Genomic DNA, 14222 nt, shown 5'->3' with positions numbered 1-14222 from the left:
CAATTAAACTATGTTCACTTGTTCATGTCATCATGAGAGACATTCTCCGTGTTTAAAATGTCATGAATTTATTTGCACCTATCATATGCAGATTTACCATCTGTTGCACGAGATTTTATGCTTTCTTGGAGCGATTCCATCCTTACAGCTAGCTACAACAGAAAGCTGAGTGAAGTTAAGACCTTGCAAGATCATGGTACCTCAAGACAATCTGAACCAAAATAGCTAGACAAGCGCATTCCACGTCGATGTATACAATTCATTTTTCTTTTAATTTTTGTATAGCAAAATCTGCGATCTGCAGGTTGTTTTAGAACTTCTCATCTGCTATGCATCTGCCATTTGTATGGAGCAAAGGAACTTGTATATAACATGAGCTTGTAATCTCGAACACTGTAGGTGTACAAAGATAGCATACAGGTATATACAGCAAGCATGTAGGTGTACAAAGGAATCTGTCTTGCTGTGGACTTCTTTGGTGTTTCTGAAGTGTGTTGTTGATCGAATGCTTGCTGTATGTGGGGAGGACAATTGCATGTAGGTTTGAATTTGCTACTTTACATGGTTTTTATTACGAAAATTCGTATTTCTCACCTTACTACAAGTTCAAAATGCTGTAGTTAAAAATACATACACACCGCACAGCTCAATTATCATATAATTAAAATAAAAATGGAATACATAGCTAAAACAAACATGCAACACATCCCAAACTCTAGAATACCAAATAACCCCAAAATCTAGAATTTCCTGGACTACCACGGAGCGAACATGCGAGAAGGCCCACAGCAGCGAAAATGGACCGTTCTTGTGGCACAGGCATGAAAAAAATAACAATGATTGAGCCAAGACGTCTGTGGCTGCTAAAAATATCGAACGCGCGTCCACGTGTCCATATCTTCTCGGTTCCAGCGAGTTCTATCTTCTACATCCTTGGCCCCTTTCCCGTCACATGCACGCCCTCGCCCACCAGTCCCCATTTGTTTCTTTCTTCTCTAGCACACCAGCCGAGCTCGGCTTGCTCAGTCTGCTCCTGCCCCCCCTCTCTCACTGCAAGGCCTCAAGGGAGGCTACGGAGCAGTAGGACATGGGGGTGATGGTCCCATGCGTAGAGAGGCCAAAGCTCCCTCGATATGATGTCACTATGGTTAGAGCTCGTCAGATTTTATGAGATCCAGACCTCCAACGAGGCGATGCTCGCGGAGTGATACTCCCTGTTGCGTGAAGATGTCGGAGCTCCCTCCATTTGACTCCGCAGTGGCCAAAGGTACAAGCTCATCGGTTGGAGCACAACAGATCTTTCACTGCCATAAGTAGAGTTCATTGTCTGAACAGGAAATGGATGGTGAAAGCTGCAACATGCGATTTTGGGGATGTTGTATTTTTCAATGTTGCATCAGCCTATTTAAGATGTTATGATTAAGGTTTTTTTGATGTTGCAAATGTGATTTGCGATTTTTTTTTGGGCGGGGATCGATTTGGGATGATGCAACTGATGATTTCAGATGTTGCAATATGTGATTAAGGATACTGTAACGGATAATTGGAGATGTTGCTACATGTGATTTTATCGGACTGATATTGCATTAAGTGCTTTAGGATGTTGCAATAGAAATTTTTAGATATTGCAGTTATTTAGGGTGGTTGATGTTGTATTTAGGGGTGAGAAACTTGATTTTATAGATTACGATCTTTTTCATGCTAGGCATATAAAACTATTTTGGTACATATTTTTTAATATTATAAACATTAACTTTTAATATTACAGATATTATTTTTTAACGTTGCAACAAGTGTCCCATAGATCGGACGTCCGATGCATAGTAACGTCCAAAAAAATAGATGTCTCGAGCCGCCGCCGCTATATGCAACTCGAGCGTGCTCCCTTGCGCTTCTCGCATCGAAAATTCGAAAGAATGGGGATTAAATCAACTCATCAACGTAATGCGGATTCCCTCTCCTCCAATCCCGCCCGGCGGTCGTGTCCATTCCCAATCTACGAAACCCCAACCCTACCCTACCCTAAAATCGCCCACCCACCCAAAAACCTTAGATCAGAGTAGCGCAATGGGCTCAAGTCCCCATTACCGGCTGCAGTACGATTGGTGGGTGGGAGAGGAAGAGGAGGAGGAGGAGGTGGTGGTGGATGAGGAGGAGGAGGAGGAGATGGACGACGCCGAACGGAAGGAGATTGAGGCAATCTTAAACGACCATTGGGCCACCATGCAAAGAACTGCTAGAGAGAGGATGACCATGTGGGCGAAAAGATGTGAATATGCCAAGAAGCGTGGTTCCCCGAATCCACCGCCGCTGGAGATGTTCGACTACCCAGGTAGTTCTGTTTGGTTAGATTGCTAGTTACCATGTGACGATGCAATTCCATTTTTCCTTGTAGTTTTGTTAATTGTTACTAAGGAGAAGAGGAGATGAGGGTTTGCTTCCCCCTTTATTTCGTTTTCATCGATATATGTTTATACTTAATTCATCGCTCGTTGTCTTGTGTAGATCTTTTCGAGAGAGCATGGGGTTGGGATATGATACTGCCGCACGATTCGGTAAATCCTTGGTCCCGATACAAGGAATACCTCCGGGAATATTACATCCACAACCAAAAGGAAGCCAATGCTGCTGGTGACCTCAATTTCAATGCAGATGATAATGGCAATGGCCTGGCAGCTCTGGCCCACTCGGTAGCTTCCTGCCTGCCACCTTGTTGTCCTTTTTGGTTTCTAGTATTTCTAGCTTGATCTTCTAATTAGTTTATATATGCACTACAATTTGTGAAACGGCGGTTTTAAAGTGTATCAAGATGGAGGAGCATCTTTTGTTTCTGTGGGACCAATGTGCTGGAGAATTCCCTACTGATGGTGACAGGATCAGGCGGATGAGTGACAAGATCACCAAGCATGCACGTGAAATGATTAATGTGCTGGAATTCGAATTTCCTGCTGCTGCTGTCGCATTAAAGGTATGTCTCCGTCCCTTCCTCTAAAAAACCAATCCAAGTCATTTATTTGGAGATATGTTCATCGATGATTCTTATTTATCAACACTATTGTGCCCATTGCGAACCATGGTTTGATTTCAAGTGTATCGCCAAGGAGGCTGAGCTGATGTGCGACTGGCTGATTTTTGGGACTTGTACGTCCATCGTCTTCATCCGTATGAGCAATGAAATCCGACGGTTTGCCTTAAGCTTTATGATCTACAAAGGGCCTGAATATGTTGTTGCTGCTGCCGCTATGATGGTACATGCCTTGCCTCTGCCAAAACAAGCTGTGGCCTGCTTAATGTTTAGTATTAACTCTTTGATGTTCATGGACATCTTGGTGTTGCTTGCAAAATAACTTTTAGGGCATCACGAAAGAGGCCAAGGTGATGTGCCAGTTTCTGAGGAAAGAACTGAAGGACAAGAATGGTGATAATCTCAGGAGCTTCTTTATCCGGAATTGTACCTTGGGAGCTATGTACGTCATACATGATGAATGTTCTGCTGCGGAAGATTCTACAGGGTATGATCTGCATAATAACATATTACTTTTATTGTGCAGATATTTTTGGATTATCATTATATGCAAGACAAGTATTCTATACAGATTCTGTTTTCTTTGGTGAAAAGCATAGTAATGTATTGTTGTGCTCTACTACCAGGGGCAGCACTGCTGGAGAATTTATTTGTGATGAATCTGACGACAAGAACTGTTCTGAGAAGAAACTGGTAAAAAAGGACAACCTGGAAGAAAGAAACAACATCAATCAAAATACCAAGGTAAAGACTTGACAGAATATTGGTCCGTTGGCTCAAAATTTAGAACTTTTATATTTCACTCGTGGAACTCCTTACTAATGTGCAATGAATTAGGATGAATCCAATTACAAGAATTGCTCTATGAAGGATCTAGTGAAAGAAGACAGCCTTGTGGAAACGAATGAGACCAAGCAAAATACCAAGGTACAGACTTCAAAGAAATTGTGTTTACTCTTTTATGTTTCTCTTGTGGATGTTGTTACTAACACACATTCAATCACGATGAATCTGATCACAAGATTGGTTCAGAGCTGGAAGGAGTAAAAAAAGACAACCCAAGGGAAAGGAGCGAGACGAGGCAAAAGGCCACGGTAGAAACTTCAAAGAAAATTGCGCTGCTAGCTCAAATGTGTTAACTATTTTGTGTTCTTCTCATGAATCTGCTCACTAACACTCATTTTATGTTAGCTGCAAGAGTGGTTGAAAATTTCCGATGATGAAGACGACGAAGAGTTTGACGGGGAAAAGAATTTGGCTGATGAAGACGATGAAGGGTTTGATTGGAAAAATAATTTGTCTGAGGAAAACAACGATGATAAAAAGAATTCATCTAACAAAGACGATGATGAGAAAAAGAATTCGAGCCGCTCGGAGCACAAAAAGGTTAGTGGAAAAGCAGATGAGAATGCAGCAAAGTCAACAGGAATTTTGGTTACTTGTGTACTGTAGAATAGTGTTTATCGCTGGGGGGCGGGGGTATAAGCTATAAATGCTTGTCTTTGCGAGCTTAAGCATCGTGTAACTCCTGTCCTTGTCTGGTTGAATTTTATTAGCATTTTACCAACTCTTAGTTGATATTGGTTTGGTAGCAAACATGTGTCAACCCTTTTGATTACCTTTTAATGACTTAATATAAGTGCATGATAAAATGATTTTCTGATTTACAGAATACTGTAGTGTTTGAATGGTATACACACTGTTTCTTTCCTTTTTCTTTAGTTGATCCTTCTGTTGTATGTATGGTTGCCCTGGCCCTTTTGTATCTGGTTTTCACACAACTTGTCACCTGATGACATGGTTAAATGTTTTCATTCCAATTTATTTTGCTGCAGCAGCAGATCCGGAATACTGGATGCTTTGGTTGCCTGAAACCAAGAGGAAGGGTCAATGAAGCAGCAAGTAGTGATGTCTAAGTCTTTATCTACTACAGCCAAACAAGCTCTTGGTACCTTTTGTTTATTTGGTGAAAACTCAAACTATGTTATAATGCTGGCTCTGCTGAACTATACCTGCTATATTTCCTTGTCATACACGTTCTGGTCGTGCAAAGCATAGCCTATGGGCCCTGAAAATGACTGGAGAGTTGAATTGTGAAGAGAGGTCGGTTTTTGCTTTGCTTACAGCGTGATGAAACTTTTTGGTTTGACGGATATGGATTTATCTGTCAGATATAATAGGACATAAAGTATTCAACTGATCAGTATGGTGCGTGATTCTAATTGCGGCATGATTTCTGAAAGATACGTTGAGTTGTCAAATTAAGGTGGTTGCCTTGTTCTCTGTGTATTTACCAGTCGCCAACTTAACAAAACCAAAGAAATTCAACTTGAGGCGGGAGTGTGGCCGTGCGGGTGTGATGGTGCAGGGAGGGGAAGTACGTGTATATTTCCTTGGACTACAATAGCATTGAACTGAATAGGGCTGATTGTTTGATTAGTTCGGTCAGCAAGTACAGTGTTATTTCAGAAAAATGCATTATTTGGATTGCGTTTTGCACAGTATATTATTGTTCAATAAAACCGTGTATTGGAAATGAGAATTGTATTTTGCACACTATATCTACTACTTGAAAAGATGCTATGGTCGTGGTTCATTAATCTAATGGCTAATAGCAATTTGGTGGCGTGCCATTGGATGCCCACGCGTTCCCCTCTTGAATATGTTGACCCCAACCACCTCCCCAAATCTCGTCGTTCCCACCCTCCTCAAATCTCACTGTTCCCATCTCCCACTTCGCTCCTCTCTCGATCCTCGGTAGGTACACGTGATTGCACGTGCATCTTCCGGTTCTCAGCCCCGATCGTTCATCACCTCAATCACCGGCTCCTCCCAATCGCCGGATACCCCCTCTCACGAAGCGATGCTGCTCGGCACCTGCAAACCCTTGCGTGTGGCCGCCGCCGATCTGTGCCCTTTCCTTATCATCTATAATAGCTCCAGTGACGATGTCAACGAAACTAAAGGTGTTTGAAGAGAGAAGGTGTAATCGGAGGCATATGGGAAAAAGGCATATATATGGTTTGGTGAAGTTGAGTTGTATCTAGCGTGAGTGGGGCCCACGTGAGTTGGGCTTACGGGCCAATGTCTCTGCGTTGGCTTTATAAGCCAGCAGCTGTAACCGGATTGCTCAAAATGTTATAGCTAGTATTGATGAAGTTGAAACCATTCGGGTGAGAGCTCTATTGAAGAATCAAGTGATGTTGATCCTCTTGGATTCTGGGAGTTCACACAGCTTTGTCAGTTCAACTCTGCTTCAAAGAGGTGATATTGTCCCACAACCAACAAAACCTGCATTGGTGAAAGTTGCCAATGGTGAGATTATGATCAGTGATCACATAGTGATAGGTTTGGAATGGTGGTCCAATGGACACACATTCAGGACTGACATGAGAGTGTTGAATTTAGCAGCCTATGATGCCATTTTAGGCATGGATTGGTTAAAGCCCCATAGCCAAGTGGTATGCCATTGGGAAAACAAAACTATGGAGTTTGTGGATGATGGGAAGCAAGTGAAATTGCAAGGAGTGCTGCCTGCAAACAGAGAGGTATCTGAATCTCTATTGAATAATTGTTGAAGTGGTGCAAGGGTAATGATGTGTGGGCAATGGCAGTGGTACATTGTTTTGGAATATATGGTACTGAAGCTGTGCCTCAAGCAATTCATGAATTGTTGATGGAATTCGCTTATGGTTTTGGGGAACCCAAGTTATTGCCACCTTCTAGGATCTATGATCACACTATCCCACTAATCCCAAGTTCTACACCTATGAATTCTAAGCGCTACAGGTATTCTCCTGCTCATAAAGATGATTGAACGTCAAGTGAAAGAGTTATTGGCTGCTGGGTTAATTGTGCCGAGTACAAGCCTTTCTGCATCTCATGTGTTGTTAGTTCAAAAGAAAGATGGGGCTTGGCAATTCTGTGTTAACTTTAGAAAGCTCAATGCTTTGACCATCAAGAATAGGTCTCCCATGCCAATTATAGATGAGATTCTAGATTAGTTGGCTGGTGCAAAATGGTTCACAAGCCTTGATATGTGAGAGCTAAGCTATCATCAAGTGAGAATGCATCCAGATGATGAGTCTAAAATAGCTTTCAAAGCTCATCATGGCCACTACCATTTTAGAGTATTGCCTTTTGGTCTCACTAATGCACCTGCTACATTTTAGTGTATTATGAATGAGATTTTGGAGCCTTTCCTCAGGAAATCTGCATTGGTGTTTATTGATGATATATTGATTTATAGCCCTACTCTAGAGAGCCATGTGATCCATTTGAGGCAGGTGTTATCTAAACTGAGAGAGCATCAATTTTATATCAAAATGTCAAGTGTTCCTTTGCTTAGAATAAGTTGCACTATTTGGGTCAGATTATTTCTGTTGAAGGAGTCTCTACTGATCCTACAAAACTGGTTGTCATGCTCAAGTGGCCTATACCTCAAAATGTGACAGAATTAAGGGGATTCTTGGGATTAACTGGGTATTAAAAAAAATTGTGATAAATTAGGGTACAATTGCCAAACCTCTTACTGCTCTACTAAAGAAGAAAAAGTGCATGTGGCGTTTTGAAGCTGAAGTTGCTTTTAATGCTTTGAAGCAAGCTATGGTTTCTACTCCTGTTCTAGCTCTTCCCAAGTTTGCTAAAATTATTGAAGTTGAAACGGATGCATGTGACTCTGGCCTAGGAGCAATACTTATGCAGCACAACAAACCAGTAGCATATCTTAGTAAAGCTCTTAGTGAAAAACACAAATACTTGTCAATATATGAGAAGGAATTTCTTGCCTTGATCATGGCAGTGGAAAATGGCGGCCATATCAGCAAAGACAGGAGTTTGTGATAAAAACTAATCATAAGAGCTTATGTTACTTGGAAGAACAAAGTTTGCAATCTGAAATGCAGAGGAAGGATATAACCAGGTTCATGGGATTGCAATTCAGAATTATGTATAAGAAAGGCAAAGAAAATGTTACTGTTGATGGCATTATAAAGAGTGGGCCATCTGATGTCAATTCAAGCTATGTCAGTAGTACAACCTTTGTGGATTTAAGAAGTCCTGCATTCTTATGTAACTGATCCTGATGCACAACATTTATTGGCTCAATTGGCAATTAAAAGTACAAATGAACAAGGGCATTCTCTGGATCAAGGCATAATTAGATTGGGTACTCAAATTTGGTTAGTCATAATTCTACCTTGAGAACCAAATTGGTAGATGCAATACATGCCAGTGCTTTGGGGGGACACTCTGGAATTCATGCTACCTATCAAAGGATAAAGAGGAGTTTTTTGTTGGAGAGGAACGAAATAATATGTAGAAGATTTTGTGAAACGATGTGATGTGTGCCCGCAAGCTAAACATGAAAGGTTGCATCCACCAAGACTTCTTCAACCTTTGCCCATTCCAAAAGAAGTTTGGCAGGATATTTTCATGGACTTTATTGAGGGTTTGCCTAAATCTAAGGGCTATGATGTTATTCTAGTCGTGGTGGATCGTTTCTCCAAGTATAAACATTTTCTACCCTTGAAGCACATTTTCTCCAAGATTAGTTTTTCTAATCTCACTTTAGTTTTATGAAATTTGATATTATAATAATGTCATAATCAAACTTTGAGCTTCATAAGCAAGTCATATGCATACTTACTGATCAAATTAAATGATATTTATCCCTGAGACAAAGTAACACATTATTCAAAAGTACAAAAATATAGAGGTGATACAATCATCTATATTATTATTGTCTCCAGGGCATATCATCACCTTGTATATGGTTTGTCTTTACTCTATTACATGTAGAGACATGGATACCACAAGCACACTTACTATTATATGTATAGTTTACACATAAGTAGGCATAAGTTTATGTAGCAATCGTCTCTTATAACTCACCATTACTTTTCCTTTAGGGTAGGGGCAATCTTTCCTCAGTCCATCTTGGGGAAAGGAGACACTAACTTGAGCATAAAGTTCCTTAGCAAATGACTCCATATCACCTTAATCGTCATATAAGCATAAGCCTCACCATGACAAGCATGCCTTCCGCCACTAAATTAAACGCCCTGTAAGAGAACTTGCCACCAACTATATCTTCCTTCCAGGACCAAACCATTCTGGGTCATACACATTAGGATTCTGTAAATGTAAGGGATGTATTTATTGAACAATAGAGGGCTTACTACTATATGCCCTCTTGTTATGTCATACTCGCCACCTTATCTAGTCCGTACTGTGAAGTTCTTATGCACATTTCAAAGAAACATTGGTATCAGAGGGTGCATCCGTAGGGCCTCCTTTATACAGCGGTGTAGGATGTCCATCTCGAACAATGTAACACCCCGCCTATTTAGTACCATATTGTCGGTCTAACGTGAGTTACACTAGTTTATAAGCTTTGTCGGCTCAAGATGTAGCACCTCTGAGTTAACCTTTTTTGGGCGAAGCAAGAACGAAAGCTCAAGAGAGGTGCTGCACATGCATGTCCACACCGTAGGTGGACTGGGCTTTTAGCGTTGTTTTGGGCACAGGGTGTTACAATGGTATCAGAACATCAACCTTCACGGCACACCACATTTACCCATGGCATTCTGTGCACCAAGGGGAGATCTCAGGCAATACACTACCGAGGGCGTTAGCCCTTTAAAGGGGGGGGGGGGGAGACTGTAACACTCCGCATGTTTAGTACCACATTGCCAGTCTAACTTGAGTTGCACTAGCTTATAAGCCTTATCGGTCCAGGACATAGCAATTCCGAGTTAACCTTTTTGGGAAAAGCGAGAACGAATGCCCAAGAGAGATGCTGCGCATGCGTGTCCACCCCGTGGATGGGCTAGGCTTGTTCTTTGGGTTGCAAGGTGTTACATTGTCTAAAAAAATCAGAAATAAATTCAGAAAATTCAGAAAATTTTAATAAAATGAGAAACTCATAGCAACAGCATTAAACATCCAATAATCTGAACCAACATTGCAAGACCGTCCACTTATGTTGTCAACTCCTCTCCCCTATTTTAACAACTGAGATGCATTCAGTTGGAAGTGAGATATCGTAGTGTTTCTTGTAATATATGGATGATCTTGTTATGTTGGTGCAGATTTTTAACAAACTTTTACAGACGGAGAGAACCATAATTTGAAAAAATGGGGTGTACCTGGTGACGCTTCCAACTGAAGGCATCTCATAGTTCGGATCACACAGGCTCAGATATTTACAAAACGTTGTTGCGCGATGGCAGGACGAGAGATCAACATCAATATTCACAAACCATTAGGAAAACACCAGCTGAACCTTTTTTACATTTTGATCGTGCTAAATGCCAAACTAAATGCCATTGAACTTTCACATTCTGATGATGCTAGACAGCCATGACAATCTAGCAACAGACACCAAATCAACCTACCATTCGCCAGTGCCTGCTTCTATCCATCACTTATAGATTTAGAATCTGAAAGGGAGACGAGTCGGTCAGCAATCTACCATGGAAAAACCACGAATTCAAATGGGAAACATTCTGCATTTCGCACTGATGTGCAACTACATAATCAAATTAAATTAGAAGAAATAATATTCTGATGTGCAGACAAAAAATATGACTGTAGTGGTGAGGCAAAACTGAAATGCTACTAAGTTAATCGCACATTATGGTTTGTGGCCAGCCTCCAGTGATCTAGGCACATTCTAGTGTTGATCAGATGGGAATGCAGGAGCAGTTCGTAACTTGAAAGGCATGGGTTTATAGCAAGTATCAGAAACCACAGGCTGATACTCTTTTTTTTCCCTACATAACTGCAGTACTGAACTTGGGCTGAAAGGAGATAACACCGGTGGTATACACAATTCGTGACACTGCTTCTGTCTTCAACATCTATGAATGCATGAGTTTGTAGATCACTCGAGGTCTTATTTTCTTCAGTGAAGGTACTCACAGTCCATGTGGTATTCAGAATGTAAGAAGAAAAGGATATCCAATGAGCAAGACAGAGTAAAGCTGAACAATTGTTTCTGCATGTACTCTTATAGCAATTCAGATTGTTACATGTTTCATTTCTGTATTACGATACATCTATAACAAGAAAAGAAAATGCTGGCTGCAAGTAAAGTACAAGTTTGTTGATGTCACCTCAAATTGAACTATGATACACTTCTGAATTCGAAAACTTGATATGTACCCCCAAAAAGATGCATCAGAACTCATATCACCAAAGGTGGTAATATTCCCAGCAAGCTAATTACTTTATTTGCGTTGGCGAAGCTTGCTCGGGTCACTAGAAACTAATTTTAATTCACACAGGAATACAAGATGAAAGAACAAAAAAAAAAAATACCACCAGACAAGTAAAAGCATGTCGACGAAGGCAATGCAAGAATAAAGAAGTAATGCCAAAAAATACCACCAGACAAGTAAAAAAAATACCACAGAGGTGATGCCTAACATTGCATCTAATCAATTTGTTCGCAAGATTAAAGATCCAACTTGCTCATGAGAATAAAAGAGGAGGGTTTCAGAGATACACATGCTCAGCCACCATCTTGGCCCAACCGCAAAAACAAGGCTGCTTCGATTAACTGCACGTAGCACCAGAATGTAATAGTAGAGATGCAAATATGACTGCAAGAAGGAAAAAGTAGGATGCATCAATTACATTGCAATTCGCACTGACTACTAATAGACGATTACAATTCTGCAATTAAATTGATATATTCACTTTGGAACAGCAAAATTCTTGCTTTCGATTGCTTATATCGTTGGCACTTACGATTATTTTCCATGCGCTCATGACCACATGGAAGAGACGCATGACCACTCCTCCATCACTCGCGAATACTCACGACCACTCTAACGGGAACTAACAACCACTCGCGAGCACAAGCAAGCACTTGTCGCTGGAACATGAGAAGCACACAGAAGCAAGAGAGAGAGATATTTGTGCCGCTCAACCACCACGATTTTTTGGATTTTCTTCTTCTCTTATTTATAGACTCGGACTCCTGCACATAGACTCTAAAAGGCACCCCATGCTCCGCAACTTGCGTTGTGTCGCACGTTGCAACCAACGTGGGGCAAGAAAGTCACACTAACACGATGCACGTCTTGTCCCACGTCTCAGTCCTATAACTACGCGCACGCCCCATAGATGTGTGGAAACACGCGCTTTGACTCAAACACAAAGCAAAAAGAAAGAAAACTGGCAGCAACAAGTTATTTTCAATACACTCCCCCTAATCTTGCTGTGCCTTCTTGATCTCGACCACGTCAATCCTTGCGCGAAGTTCCTAGAACCGAACGCGGCTAAGCGGTTTGGTGAGGATGTCTGCGTGCTATTGTTCGGTTTTGGCAAACTCGAGGTCGATCTGTCCTCCAGCGACACAATCACATGTAAAGTGATAACGAGTGTCAATGTGCTTACTCCTGTCATGGAGGACTGGATTCTTGATGAGTGAGATGGCAGACTTGTTGTCCACCATTAATACCGGTGTTCGGAGCTCTTTGTCGGTGAGCTTGCGTAGCAACCATGCAAGCCAAACTCCATGGCAAGCTGTCGTAGCCGCGCCTATGTACTCTTCTTCACATGTGGAGAGTGCAACCACTCTCTGCTTTTGTGATTGCCAGGAGTTGGGATTGTGGCCAAGAAGGAAGAGAACATCGGTCATGCTCTTGCGGCCATCAAGGTCGCCAGCCATGTCGCTGTCGCTGTACCCCATCAGCGCCAATGCGGCTCCTCTTTCCTTCTTGTAAACAACACCATAGCCGTGAGTACCAGCCATGTAACGGAGGAGGTGCTTAACCACCGAGTAGTGATCTTTTCGCGGATGTCCATGTACCGGCTGACGTACCCCACGGTGAACGCGATGTTTAGCCGTGTGTGCACCAGATAGCGCAGACCACCGATGATGCTTCGGTAGTGCGTCGCGTCAACTGTTGGTGCCTTGCTCGCCTTGGAGAGCCTCAACCGCTCTTCCATCGGTGCGAGGCAGGGGTTGCACCCCTCCATTCTGCTCCTCTCCAGAAGCTTGCTAGCATAAGCGCTCTGGCAGAGTATTATGCTGCCTTCACCCTGACTCACCTCAATGCCAAGGTAGTAGGTGAGTAGACCAAGGTCACTCATGTGGAACATCGACATCATCTCGCATTTGAACTTGTCGATGTCGCCATGGCTTGACCCAGTGATGATCAAATCATCAACATACACACCGACGAACAACAGACCATGTCCTGCGTGTCGCATGTACAGGGCGTGCTCGCTGGCACATGTGACGAAGCCCAGTGAGACGAGGCTCGCATCTAGCTTGATGTTCCAGGCACGGGGTGCCTGGCGTAGCCCGTACATGGCCTTTCGTAACCGGAGCACCTTGTGCTCTTGATGCTCGACGATGAAACCCGGTGGCTACTGCACGTAGACCTCCTTGGTGAGCTCCCGTTCAAGAATGCAGACTTAACATCCATGTGGTGGACAGGCCAGTCCTCGTGCGCCGCCAGTGCTAGAACTGCGCGCACCGATTCCATCCATGCGACAGGTGCGAACACTTCTTCAAAGTCGACACCCTCATGCTGAACGTAGCCTTTCACCATGAGTCACGCCTTATGCTTCACCAGCTCACCCGTTCTTGTCTTGCTTGACCTTGAATACCCACTTCAACCAGATCGGTCGACGGCCAATTGGTGGGTCCACAAACTCCCATGTCTCGCTGTCCTCGATCGACTGCATCTTCTCTTGCGCTGCCTCTGACTCTCGGTACTCTGCGTACTCGATGGTGAAGTTGTTGTCGAGAGCCATGGTCGTTGGCTCGTCTGTCGTCGACCAATCCCAACACCTCTTCTCGTCAAATACCACGTCACGAGAGACATGAACGCGGCATGCTCGTGGGTCGAACAACCTGTACGCCTTGGTCCCTGGCTCATAACTGAGGAACACCATTGGAATGCTACGGTCATCCAGCTTCCGCAGGTTCAGCTTGGTTACCTTGACATGTGCCACGCAGCCAAATGTGCGCAGGAACGAGATATCGGATTTCCTCTCACGCCAAGCCTCGAACGGGGTCATGTCGTTCAGACTCTTGGTCGGTGACCAGTTGAGGAGGAAGACCACTGTGGTCACTACCTCTCCCCAAAATGTCACTAGCATCTGCTTCACCTTGAACAGATAGCGTGCCATCCCGACGATGGTCTGGTTGCGCTGTTCCACAACACCATTCTGCTTT

General features: G+C 42.9%; 1 protein-coding gene across 4 annotated transcripts; it reads left to right on the top strand.

Moving 5' to 3' along the window:
• Nucleotides 1-1096: 1096 nt before the first annotated feature.
• Nucleotides 1097-5484, top strand: LOC133923902 (uncharacterized). Of its 4 annotated transcripts, none has more exons than XM_062369203.1 (11): nt 1097-1267; nt 1769-2332; nt 2506-2690; nt 2801-2968; nt 3090-3248; nt 3355-3512; nt 3652-3769; nt 3863-3952; nt 4048-4119; nt 4217-4411; nt 4867-5484. In XM_062369203.1, exons 2-11 carry the CDS (start codon nt 1843-1845, stop codon nt 4939-4941), a joined length of 1710 nt encoding a protein of 569 aa, XP_062225187.1. In that variant the 5' UTR covers nt 1097-1267; nt 1769-1842; the 3' UTR covers nt 4942-5484. The 4 variants fall into 4 exon arrangements, with proteins under 4 accessions (XP_062225187.1, XP_062225186.1, XP_062225185.1 ...); XM_062369202.1 differs by having other exon boundaries at nt 4864-5484; XM_062369201.1 differs by having other exon boundaries at nt 4861-5483.
• Nucleotides 5485-14222: the final 8738 nt, after the last annotated feature.

The sequence above is a fragment of the Phragmites australis genome, chromosome 7, assembly GCF_958298935.1.
Source record: "Phragmites australis chromosome 7, lpPhrAust1.1, whole genome shotgun sequence".
Classification (NCBI taxonomy): domain Eukaryota; kingdom Viridiplantae; phylum Streptophyta; class Magnoliopsida; order Poales; family Poaceae; genus Phragmites; species Phragmites australis.
Note: the sequence above shows the minus strand (reverse complement) of the source record. Positions and strands in the feature narration are given on the sequence as shown.